The sequence below is a fragment of the Falco rusticolus genome, chromosome 6, assembly GCF_015220075.1.
Source record: "Falco rusticolus isolate bFalRus1 chromosome 6, bFalRus1.pri, whole genome shotgun sequence".
NCBI lineage: Eukaryota > Metazoa > Chordata > Aves > Falconiformes > Falconidae > Falco > Falco rusticolus.
Genome location: NC_051192.1, coordinates 78,315,714 through 78,327,772, shown reverse-complemented (window position 1 = coordinate 78,327,772; position 12,059 = coordinate 78,315,714). Strand labels below are relative to the sequence as shown.

The 12,059-nt window shown below is 43.1% G+C and overlaps 1 protein-coding gene across 2 annotated transcripts in view; it reads right to left on the bottom strand.

The window, feature by feature from the left end:
• Positions 1–12,059, bottom strand: part of FAM135A (family with sequence similarity 135 member A) — a 94,284-nt gene that overhangs the window by 71,915 nt on the left and 10,310 nt on the right. For both annotated transcript variants that reach the window (XM_037393173.1, XM_037393174.1), the window contains exons 2-3: positions 4,214–4,299; positions 420–540 (exon numbers count right to left, since the gene is read on the bottom strand). In XM_037393173.1, the coding sequence (XP_037249070.1) occupies positions 420–496 (77 nt within the window). In that variant the 5' untranslated portion in view covers positions 497–540; positions 4,214–4,299. The remainder of the gene's footprint in view (positions 1–419; positions 541–4,213; positions 4,300–12,059) is intronic.

Genomic DNA, 12,059 nt, shown 5'->3' with positions numbered 1-12,059 from the left:
GTGAAGTCCTCCACTGCCAAACCGATAAAACTAATGAGTTAATTGGGGAATCAACATTTTTAAAGGATTCAAGAGAAACACCTATTGTATTTTAAACAAATGGGATTACATAAATTAAGATATGAAAGGGTAAAGACCTGGATAAGAATATAATCTACCCTCCAAATCTACAGAGCTTCCCTCTTCTCCAATTAGACAAAAAAAGTATTTTATGACAACTTCAGTTTTAGGCCAATTATTTGAGTATTTAATTTTAATTCCTAGAAAGTATATGTCTTTCCAATAAGGAATAAAAATTTTTCAAATCACTATAAAAATAGTCAATAATACATGAAGCAACACTACACAACAGTACCCATTAAGGTCTTTCCAACATCAGCCATCAACCACAGTAAAGTCTGAAAGAACACACTACCTACCCTCTTTGAAACAAATCCACATTGAAGAATTTGTGGAGCTCCACGGAGAATTCTACCATAGCCTGAACTTCACTCATGTTTATGAGGATGAAGAAGTCAAAACTTGTCAGCACCTTAATTACTGAAAACAAACAGAAAACAAACTTTTTAGGACACAAGCTGGGGATAATGCCTATCTGGTCCTTAAAAAGGACAAAACTACACATATTTTTTGCAACTTCCTTAAATATACAGGCCCTAGGGTAAACAAGAATATAGGATGTACCAAATCTAGCCCACAGTAACTTCTATCTTTGTTGCAAAGTAATCAAATGTTATCAGAGAAGTATCACAACACACCATCAGCATAATACAATCCTGCACTTACTGATACCTACACACTGCAGCTCTGCTCTGGTACTTGGCTGGAGAGGGAGAAATACTGCTGACAAGGAGAACAAGAGCACGGTCTGCTTCCAGCCCTTGTTGAAGCAGAATGACTATGCAGGCAGCAGTGCCTCAACTCTGACATGAGGACAGGCACAGCTGAATTACAGTGTGGCCAAACAGTGCAGAGAAAGTGCCTGACAGGTCACGTAGGGCTTTAGATGAGGAGATTCTAGAGGGAAGGCAGGAGTTAAGAAGGGCAACATACCCATTTTTAGTCAATCTTTGTTAGTAGTAAAGTGTTAATTCTGCCGTCTTTGCAGCCACAGACTGGCACCTTCCTGCAAATATACAGCTGCCTGCTGAAGACATTACGGAGTTCTGCTGTTTTTCCTTCAACAAAAACAGACTACACTTTCTGCAAACACTTGTCTTCAAAACTACCCAGTTCCTGCAAGCACTGTCTGGTTTGAAGAATAAGCAAATCAAAACCTAAAGCAGACTATCTTTCATGCACATTAGTCCACCTTCTGGGTCTAATGCAGAAGCAATAAACATAAAAAAGCTAGCCTGGCTGGAGCCTGAATGGATTATGGCGGGATTTTTTTTGTTTCTAAACAAAATTTGGGTGTTCGTGAAGCAGCAGGCAATACTACTGAGACTGAAACTGAGTAGCTGGCCAAAAAAGACATTGCCACAGCACGTTTCAGTCACCTGAAAGCAAAGTTACCTTTAGGAGCTACATATAGCTTACCAACTAAATTATCTTAGCATGTAACTCAAGATAAGATTTACCTTTCTGTACTCACTTTAGAGGAGCTGGAAGGCTTCAAGCACCATAGCACAGGTCTAGATTTTTAACTATAAACAAGAAGTTAATTCTGACCTTGGTTTAACAGCCAATACAAGGACTCTGCATGCACTTTACAAAAACACAGGAACAGTATGTTGCTGAAGTAACAGGGGACAGGGAAAGAGGAATTTTGCTTCTGAAGCTGAGTTATGACAGTGTGAAGAACTCTGATTAAGGGCCCTTACTGCAAGATCAAAACTACAGCATCTAGACGATGCTATTAATCTAGCTTGTCTAAAAATCCTGTCATCATTCAAATCTCAATCAAGGGTTTTCAACAGTTTAATTGAAAGATGCTACAAGTTGTGCTACAGCATGCAGTGTTAGGACTGTCACTGATAACTTACAGGGCTTTGCAACAATTCCCTCTTCCACTGCTTCGTCTATAGGATTGTGTAGGTAAGTCTTCAGTCATCTTTAAAGCTAGAATCAATAAGTTCTGCACTCTAATTCTCTGGGGTTGCCATTCTGCATTATCATATGTGTATCACCTACCAAAATGCAAATGCATCTTCTGCAAATGGAACTTAACCTGCCACTGAGCAGACTGAGAGATCCTAGACCTGCTGTGACCCCTAGCCGCTGGGCAACAAACCTTGTGGGCTGTGCATAAAACCTGTGATGAAACTGTTCAATTCCTCTGGAAGGAGCCCACTATCAAACACCCAGGAAAAGGCAAAAGGACTTAAAGGATGCCATGGAGCAGTTTCAACCTGCTTGCATTTTTATGAAACTACATTTTCAAGGGAGGAAGACATCACACACCTCTGACTCCCAGCACAATGAGTACCACTGTCTATGTCCCTGAACAGTTTGCCTCCACTAAGAGAACAGAAAACTATTCCTGCAAGAGTTGCTGGGCCAAGGAGTCACTCCCAAATGCTTCAGGGTCCCTCAGGTCACCAGTAGGAAAACTCAGAACGATCCAGTACTAGTGCAATTTGACAAGTTTGAAGGTCCATTTTATGAACAAGTTCATTCAACAAAAAAACCCCAAACAACTTCAAGAGCCTTATCTTGCATTACTGCCAAAAGGGGTGTCTAGTGAACTTGTGGTACTTACACTGTGTCTAACAGGCTCTCACTGGGGCCACTCCCTCTCTTCTCTGTCAAGCTGACTTAGCATCCCCAGTCAGCCCACTAAAAATTGCCTGGGCAAGCAATCCCTGCAGACCGAACACAGGGTCCAGTGAACACAGGCCTGCACAACACAGCACCATGTGTTTTAATCCAGTAACACAGCCCTTGCTCAACTACCAACAGCACTTGGAAAAGTGGCCCCCAAGCCTTGCTCCAGTAGCAACTGCAAAACCAGTAAGTGTTGAGCCACAGTTCAAAAAACAGTGCATCCACAAAGCAACACTGCATGCCACCACAAGTACCCAGGATTGCAGTCTATCAGCTGACCTCTGGAGGATGGCTTTTTCTTTGTCAAGCATCAACTTGTTCCACATGCACCTTAACCTGGGTGAAGGGGAGCATTCACTGCCCTGGGCTGACATAAACCAAATCACTGCTTTTCTGTCAAAGTCTTTCATACCACTGCAAAGGAAAACAGCGTTCTTTTTATTTGTACCATATAATAGAAAGTGTAATGCAGTGACTAAATAAGTAAGAGAAACTCAAACTTGGACAATGTCTTTCATTTTTGTACACTAATCATACAAAAGCTAACAAAAAAATCAAACTCATGTAGAAGTATTTATTTGCATACATTCTACTCAAATTTACAGCTAAACCTCACTAAGTTCAATGACATTTAATGTCTACAACTCATGAGTTTATGGTTGTATTTTGAAGATATAATTAGCATTCAGAAACCAAACTATTGAACTGCATGTTTGTTCTGTCTGCCTGTAAGAAGAATCCTTCAGTAGGAGCTCTTTGCATCTGAGCAACAGAAGTTAATGCAGCATTTAAACATGTCAGAAGAACCAGTAACAAATGAGAAGAATAACCTAATACACAGGTTAGAACAAACGCAGGGTTTCATAACTTTTAGTAGCTACTTAACACTTACAATCAAAACAGCATTTCAATATTCAAAAATATTTAAGCACTGAGACTGAACATCCCCAATAGTTAAAATGTCATTTAAAGCCACTTGACCTGATACTGAGGGACAAAACTTAACATACAAGCCACTTGATCTTATACTGAGGGACAAAACTGAACATACATTCATACTTCTGGGAGTTTATTTTCTTCAGTTGGAAAATCTCTACATATCCTGGCCAGCCCATGCTGTCCCCACATACTAGCTCACCACTTCTTTAATCACCCAAACTAATCTTTTCTGAGGTTACAATACACACAAGATATCAGATTTTAAAAGACCATCAGAATGAATGTTACTTGATTCTGCTTTCTTCTATATTGGATCATTTTAGTGATACTTTACAGCAGCTGCATCAGAGCATCTCAGAGTGTAACGAAAAGACAGATGGAGGTGTACCTTAGGTGAAACCTCCTAAACCAGCTTTGTCCTCAGAGAAATGCTTGTGTAGCTACTTGCACTGGGAACTGCAAGATAATGCTAGAAACAAAACAACAGTACGTTGGAAGAAAGTCTTACCTCCTCTGATAAATACTCCATTTTAGTATGTTAATTAACCAGTCTTCCAGTTCTTCTCTACTGTTGTTAAAAACATACTGCTTGAACTAAAAAACAAACAAACAAACAATGTTTTACTAAGAGCAGTATCTCTAGATCTTTTCAGTATTCATGTTCTTCATTCTCTTTTCCTGAGTCCTAATAAAAGCCTCTTATCATGTCCTCTCCAACAATCATACATGTACCATACACCAGCATTCTCCAATCTCCCTGTGGTTCCTGCACTGCAGTTTTTGGCTTTCTCTAAGTGTAGCAGTCTTATACCTATGTTTCCAAAATAAAGAAAAAAACCCACCACTTTCGTGAAGCCCAAGCTCTGGCAAAGCTGGCATTGCCATGTTCAGGCAAATTAACCCTGTCTTCACCAAGGAATTCTAAAATCCAGCTCCCAGAGGACTCCAGTACGCCCCCAGCCACCGCCCAGCATCCCAAATCTCCAGAGAGACTCCCAGCTCACCAGCAGCAATGTAGTGATGAGCAGGTAGGAGGACATTCGGCCTGAGTCATCAAATACAGCTCATGCCTCCACACAGTCCTACACAGCTACCAGGGAGGAGACGATTTACAAAAATAGGCTAGATTAAATTTTCCCGGAAAATCTTGTGTCCCTTCCCCTCAGCAGACAAAATTTAGGGGACAAGGGGGAGAGCCCTAAGACCAGAAACCCACTTCCCTAGAGCAAATGTTACCAGTAGGTCAATGCTACCTAATACTCTGATTCTCCTCGAAGCTCCTGGTAAACCACTACCTTAAAACCGTTTGTTAAGAATTAGTCCACCTCTCCTGTATTCTTAAACCATTAGAGTTATTTTAAAAATACCCTAAAAAATAAGAAAAGTCTCCCTTTTATTCGATGACCTTTAGATTTTGGACACCAAGAAAAGAGAATGCTTAGTTATCCCTTCTTAGAGGAACTCTGCATTCTTTCTGTACCTATGTTTCAGAGAAATACAAACACAAAATCTATCACAGATTGCACAGGCAAGCCATGAAAATAAACTGGGTTTGCCTTAGCTTCAGAGAGAAGAAAACAGAGAAAGCGCAGCATAATAAAAGTACATTATCCCTAATATTTTAAAGCACAAATCACTTGTTTATGTCATGTGTGACTCTACATCTTTGATACTACAAATTATCAATAATGCCCTGGTAAAATCCTGGTAACATAACACTGCATTGAAATGCCACTGACATCTATTCCATTTATTTAACAATGCAATACAGCCTGTGTTCATACCAGTTCTCTTTTAAAAGGATTAAAATCTTTTTTAAAAGACAGAGAGAGAAAACACGCAAAATTCTGAGTAGCTGAACTTGTTCTAACCTCGATTTAGTATTTTATATTCAGTGGAAGACAAAAGCAAAAATACAGAATCCTACAACTGAAAATCAACAAAATGTTTATTTTCTTCCAGTTTTCTTCTAGCTGCTCATTCAATACAGTCTTCAGTTAATTTATTTCTTCTGAGTTGCTGTAGGAGCTTTGATAACCTCCATCCCTGACCTTTTTTTTCCCTGTCCTCTTCTCCTCAGAGATCCCGCACCTGCCAAGACAAATTCAACTACCATCTATCTCTGTGCTGATGACTCACAGGTTTGTCCCCCCACCTGAGAACTGTCTTCAATTCCAATTTTAGCTGCTTCTTGGACACAGCCTTCAGCTGAAACTCAATGTAGCAAAAACAGAGTTCTTGACCTGACCTGCAAGGCTATTCCTAACACCTACTTTCTGAGTATGCACAATAGCAAAAATCTGACTGTAAACCTAGACAGTAGTTTCCATTTCGTTTTCTCTGGGTTCTCACAGACTTTGGCAAGACACTGCACAAAACCTGCCAAGTTTTTCCACATGTGATTAGAAATATGTCCCATCTATCTGTAAGCCAAAACTCATCCAAGCTAATATCCTCTTTTGTTTTAATTACTGCGAGGCTGAAAAAGCATAATTCACTGCATGATTAGTTCAGCATGGTGCTGCAAAGAACCAGCCTGTTATTTTGATCATTTCACCTCTCTCTCTGCATCCCCTGCAGAGAGACCCTGGACTACTGCATCAAGTATAACCCTCTTGTCCTTTGAAATCCTTTCGCAGCTGTGCAGCACCCGGTATCACACTGTCCTGGTTGAAGACCAGAGCTTTCCAGCACTACAAATAAACTCTGGTCCTCTGTAATTGAAAAGGTGAGGGGGTAGAAAAGATATGCTAATTGAATTTTAGATTGCATAATCATCATGTTGTAAAACAAGGAAACAAACAATAAAATCCCTTAAGTGGAGATATCTAGTATAACCTTATTCAATTAATCATCTCAATTTTATAAAGATAACATCATTGCCAGTCAAAAAGACAAAAGAACAAACTGCTTTATATCAGGATTTATTAATTAAATTATTTTTACAGTTTCACAGTTCTAAATAATTATATGAATGTAAATAGCCACAGGTACTTAAATACAGTTAAACAATGGCCTAATTTCATGGGCTTAGGGCAAAACTCAACTATTACTATTTTCTTCTCGCCTGGTTCTCCAAGCCTAGATTACTTCCCAGCCTGCCATTACAAGGTTTGATTCACCAATTCTAACAAAACTAATGCACGGTATCTATGACATTTTAATGGGCTAGATAAACAACCAGCTTAATCAAGCATTAAAATTCAAATTTTCCTACTTTTTACTTTAAATTTAGCACCAATATCTGGTCCTTTATGCAGCACACTGATAAAAACAACACACTCGCTACTCTTAGCTGACAACTTGATTATTCCCACTGAGCGTGGAAGTCATTAATATGTTGCATTTATTTCTTTTCTTCTCCCCTATTAATAGATCATGTATTTGATACAGTAATTCATCTTGAACATTTATTAGGCTTATTCCCTTCTGTCTGTCTGACAAATGACATGTTATTTCTAAGCTTCCTCATTAAAAAGTTTAACATGAAAAGTTCTGTGAGCAGCACTGTTAAAAGCTTGCTTTCCTACCAATGTGTCCTTCTCCCTCCACCATGACAGCCCCTACTTTTTATGGCTCCTTAACTAGGCAGAAGATTGCACACCCTGCAAATACAACAAAGCCATATCCACAGCAACTGGCCAGCTGCTGCAAAACAGACCCCATGCTAGCAGACTTCTGTATTTTTCCTCCCAGTATGGTGACTTCAGCGTCCTCTCTCTTCAGCCACCAATTTACACAGAACAAAAACTTCATCTTTGAGATCTCCTCTTCCACGTTAGGCTGAACTGAACAATGGTTCCAACAGTAATTTGTGAAGAAAGAGGAAACAGAACATGAGCAAACCAATGAATGTTTTATTTGCCTTCTGCGAAGACTTTCCCTAAGAAAAAAACCCCACGTTTTAAAAGTCATGTCTAAAAGGGTATGAAATAACTGGCACCAACATGACTGCCTTTCAGTCAGAACCAGCAAAACGCAGCATTTTGATGAAAAGCAGTGTCAGTTCAGGATATGTGCTACCACATTTAGCCAGCCTTTGTCCCACTTTGATCCTGCATGCTGGCTGAGCAAGAAAAATGAACCAAATACTGCTACACTCTCACGCTAAGAACCAAGGAGAGCGGACAGGGTAAATCAGCAGTTAGGCTGTCCATTCACCATCCAGCTACCTTAACAACAGGGATGAAAATAAAGAGAAATGCCTCCAACTAAAGCAGAAGTAATGTATCTAGAAATACATCTGTAAATCAATTAATTACTTATTTTGCTTACAAACTTCAATTAATACAATCTATCTATCTTTTCCTAAAAATCCTAACAGAAGAGCAGTGCAGGAGAAAAAGAAAAATGAAGTGCTTACTCTAAATCAGGGGTCCTCAAAGTACGGCCCTGCGGGCCGGATACGTCCCTCCAGGGTCCTCAATCTGGCCCCCGGTATTTACAGACCCCCCCCTGCCGGGGGTTGGGGGGGAAACCAAGCAGCCGCAGATGGCCTGCTGCCACTTCATCCGTGTGCCTGACCCCCTGTTTAAAAAGTTTGAGGACCCTTGCTCTAAATACTTAATAAAAGTCTTAATTAAAAGGGAGTCACATGAGGTATGCCGCCTTCTGGGAGCCAAGATCCAAGATGTTGCCAAGAGGGTGCCACAGTTTGTCAAGAGCACGGACTGCTATCCACTGTTGCTCTTTCACATGGATACGAATGACACTTGGGCAGACACCAAGGATGAATATAAAGCCCTCGGGGTGCAAGTGAAAAACTTTGGTGGCCAAGTGATTTTTTCTTCTATTTTACCAGCAAGGGTGCAGGCTGAAACAGACATATAATGCACATCAACTTCCGGCTTTGTGGCTCATGCTGTTGTGAGGGTTTTGGCTTCTACGACAACGGGACATTCTTTGACTATAGCCTGTTACAGAGGGATGGGATCCACCTGTCTAGAAGAGTCAAGGGAATTTTCGGCAGCAGGCTGGCCAGCTTGGTGAGGCGGGCTTTAAACTGAAGGACTCAGGGGAGGGGTCCAAAGTGGCAATGCTCACACCGTCACATCCAAGTGGGGAGTAAGTCAGCCCAACCAGAGCAGCGCCATATGTTCCTTAGCTGCCTCCCAAGATGAGAACCTAAAGGCCAGCCACCTCAAGGGTGCACGTGGCTATGGTGGGTCCTCTCGTACCCCTCCTGGGAAACCTGCACATTCGATTACCTCTCTGAATTGCCTGTACACCAACACACACGGCACGGGGAATAAACAGGAAGAATTAGAGATCTGTGTGCGGCCGGAGGGCCAGGATCTCATTGCAGTTACAGAGACCTGGTGGGATAGCTCGCCTGACCGGAATGCTGTTGTGGATGGCTACATACGTTTAAGGAAAGATGGGCCAGCAAGAAGAGATGGTGGAGTTGCTCTTTATGTGAGGGAGCAACTAGAATGTATCGAGCTCTCCCTAGGGGTGGATGCAGAACGAGTCAAGAGCTTATGGGTAAAGATTAAGGGCCAGGCCAACATGGGGGACACCATCGTGCGTGTTTGCTACAGGCCACCTGATCAGGAAGAGGAAGTCAATGAGGCCTTGGAAGTAGCCTCACGATCACAGCCCCTGGTTCTCATGGGGGACTTCAGCCACCCTGATATCTGCTGGAAAGACAACACAGCTTGGCACACACAGTCCAGGAGGCTCCTGCAGAGAGCACTGACGATAACTTTTTGACACAGGTGGTGGAGGAACCAATGAGGTGAGATGGGCTCTCAGGCTTTGTCTTCACAAACAAAGAAGGGCTGGATGGGAATGTGAAGGTTGAGGGCAGCCTTGGCTGAAGTGACCATGAGATGGTGGAGTTCAGGATCCTGCATGGAAGAAGCAAGGCAACAAGTAGGACTGCAGCCCTGGACTTCAGGAGAGCTAACTTTGGCCTCTTCAAGGACCTACTTGGAGGAATCCCATGGGTTAGGGCTCTAGAAGGAAGGTAGGAGGGTCCAAGAGAGCTGGCTTATATTCAAGCATCACTTCCTCCAAGATCAAGATAGGTGCATCCCCCTGAGTAAGAAATCAAGCAAAGAGGTCAGGAGGCCTGCATGGATGAGCAAGGGAGCTTCTGGCAAAACTCAAACAGAAGAAGGAAGATTATGGGATATGAAAAAAGGGATAGGGCACTTGTGAGAAATACAGAGATGTTGTCAGAACATGCAGGGAGGTGATGAAGAAGGCTAAAGCCCATCTGGCATTTAATCTGGCGAGGAAGGTCAAGGACAACAAGAAGGGCTTCTCCAAGTACATCAGCAGGAAAAGGATGACTAGGGAAAATGTGGGCCTGCTGCTGAATGAGGTGAGTACCCTGGTGATGAAGGCAGAGTTACTGACTGCCTTCTTTGCTTCAGTCTTTACTGCCAATACCAACCCTCATGTTCCCCAGACTCTGGAGCCAAAAGAGAAAGTCTGGAGAAAGGAAGACTTTCTCTTGATCAAGGAAGATCCCGTTAGAGATCACTTAAGCAAACCTAACACCCACAAATCCAAGGACCCCAACAGGATGCACCCCCGAGTGCTGAGGCAGCTGGCAGGTATTATTGCTAAGCTACTGTCCATCATCTTTGAAAGGTCACAGAGGACAGGAGAGGTGCCTGAGGACCAGAGGAAAGCCAATGTCATTCCAGTCTTCAAAAAGGGCAAGAAGGAGGACACAGGAAACTACAGCCTAGTCAGCCTCACCTCCACCCCAGGAAAAGTGATGAAACGGATCATCCTGGAGGTCGTATCTAAGCATGTGGAAGAAAAGAAGGTCATCAGGACTAGTCAACATGGATTCACCAAGGGGAAATCATTCCTCACTAACGGAATAGCCTTCCATGATAGAATGACTGGCTGAGTAGATGAGTGGAGAGCAGTGGATGTTTTCTACCTTGACCTCATCAAGGCTTCTGACACTGTCTCCCAAAACACCCTCATAGGTAAACTCAGAAAGTGTGGACTAGATGAGTGGGCAGTGAGGTGGATTGAGAACTGGCTGAATGGCAGAGCTCAGAGGGTTGTGACCAGCAGCACAGAGTCCAGCTGGAGGCCTGTAGCCAGCGGTGCTCCCCAGGGGTCAGTACTGGGTCCAGTCCTGTTCAACTTACTCATCAGTGACCTGGATGAAGGGACAGAGTGTGCCCTCAGCACGTTTGCTGGTGATACAGAACCGGGAGGGGTGGCTGATACACCAGAAGGCTGCGCTGCCATTCAGCAAGACCTGGACAGGCTAGAAGACTGGGCAGACAGGAACCTAGTGAAGTTCAACAAAGGCAACAGTAAGGTTCTGCGCCTGGGGAGGAATAACCCCACACACCAGTACAGGTTAGGGGCTGACCTGCTGGAAAGCAGCTCTGAGGAGGGGGACCTGGGAGTCCTGGTGGACAGCAAGGTGACCATGAGCCAGCAGTGTGCCCTGGTGGCCAAGAAGGCCAATGGTATCCTGGGGTGCATTAGGAGAAGTGTGGCCAGCAGGTGGAGGGAGGTTATTGTTTCCCTCTGCTCTGCCTTCATGAGGACACATCTGGAGTGCTGTGTCCAGCTCTGGGCTTGCAGTTCAAGAGAGACAAGGAACTGCTGGAGAGGGCCCAGCAGAGGGCTGTGAAGATAATTAGGGGACTGGGGCATCTCCCTTGTGAGGAAAGGCTGAGAGAGCTGGGCCAGTTTAGCCTGCAGAAGAGAGGACTGAGAGGGGATCTGATCAATGTCTACAAATACCTTAAGGGTGAGTGTCAAGAGGATGGAGTCAGGCTCCTTTCAGTGGTGCCCAGTGACAGGACAAGGGGCAACGGGCACAAACTGCAATGGAGGAAGTTCCAGCTGAATATGAGGAAAAAGTTCTTTGAGGCTGGCAGAGCACTGGAACAGGCTGCCCAGCGAGGCTGTGGAGTCTCCTTCTCTGGAGACATTCAAAACCTGCCTGAATGCATCTCTGTGCAACCTGATCTGGGTGAAGCTGCTTTAGCATGGGGTTGGCCTAGCTGGATGTCCAGAGGTCCCTTCCAACCCTGACCATTCCGTGATTCAGGAACTTTACATAAAAAGCATATAATGATCTTAGAGTAAAGAAAAAAAAAATAATTGCTAGCTATAGTATTTTGGCTTAAAGAACAAACTGCATAGCTTAATACAGTCATCTCAATCTCAAGAACTTACAAAGGATGCACTAGGTTAGAATTAATAAAGTAAGAGAGCGAAGCTTAGTAAAATAATTTGATTCTGCCCAACTGAATGGTACTTCATAAAATATTAAGGGTCTGTTTTGGCATAAGAACATACTTCATTTTCCTACTTATGCAAAGGAAGAAAGTGTGTCTCTTTGAACTCCATGTCCCAAGCAATGC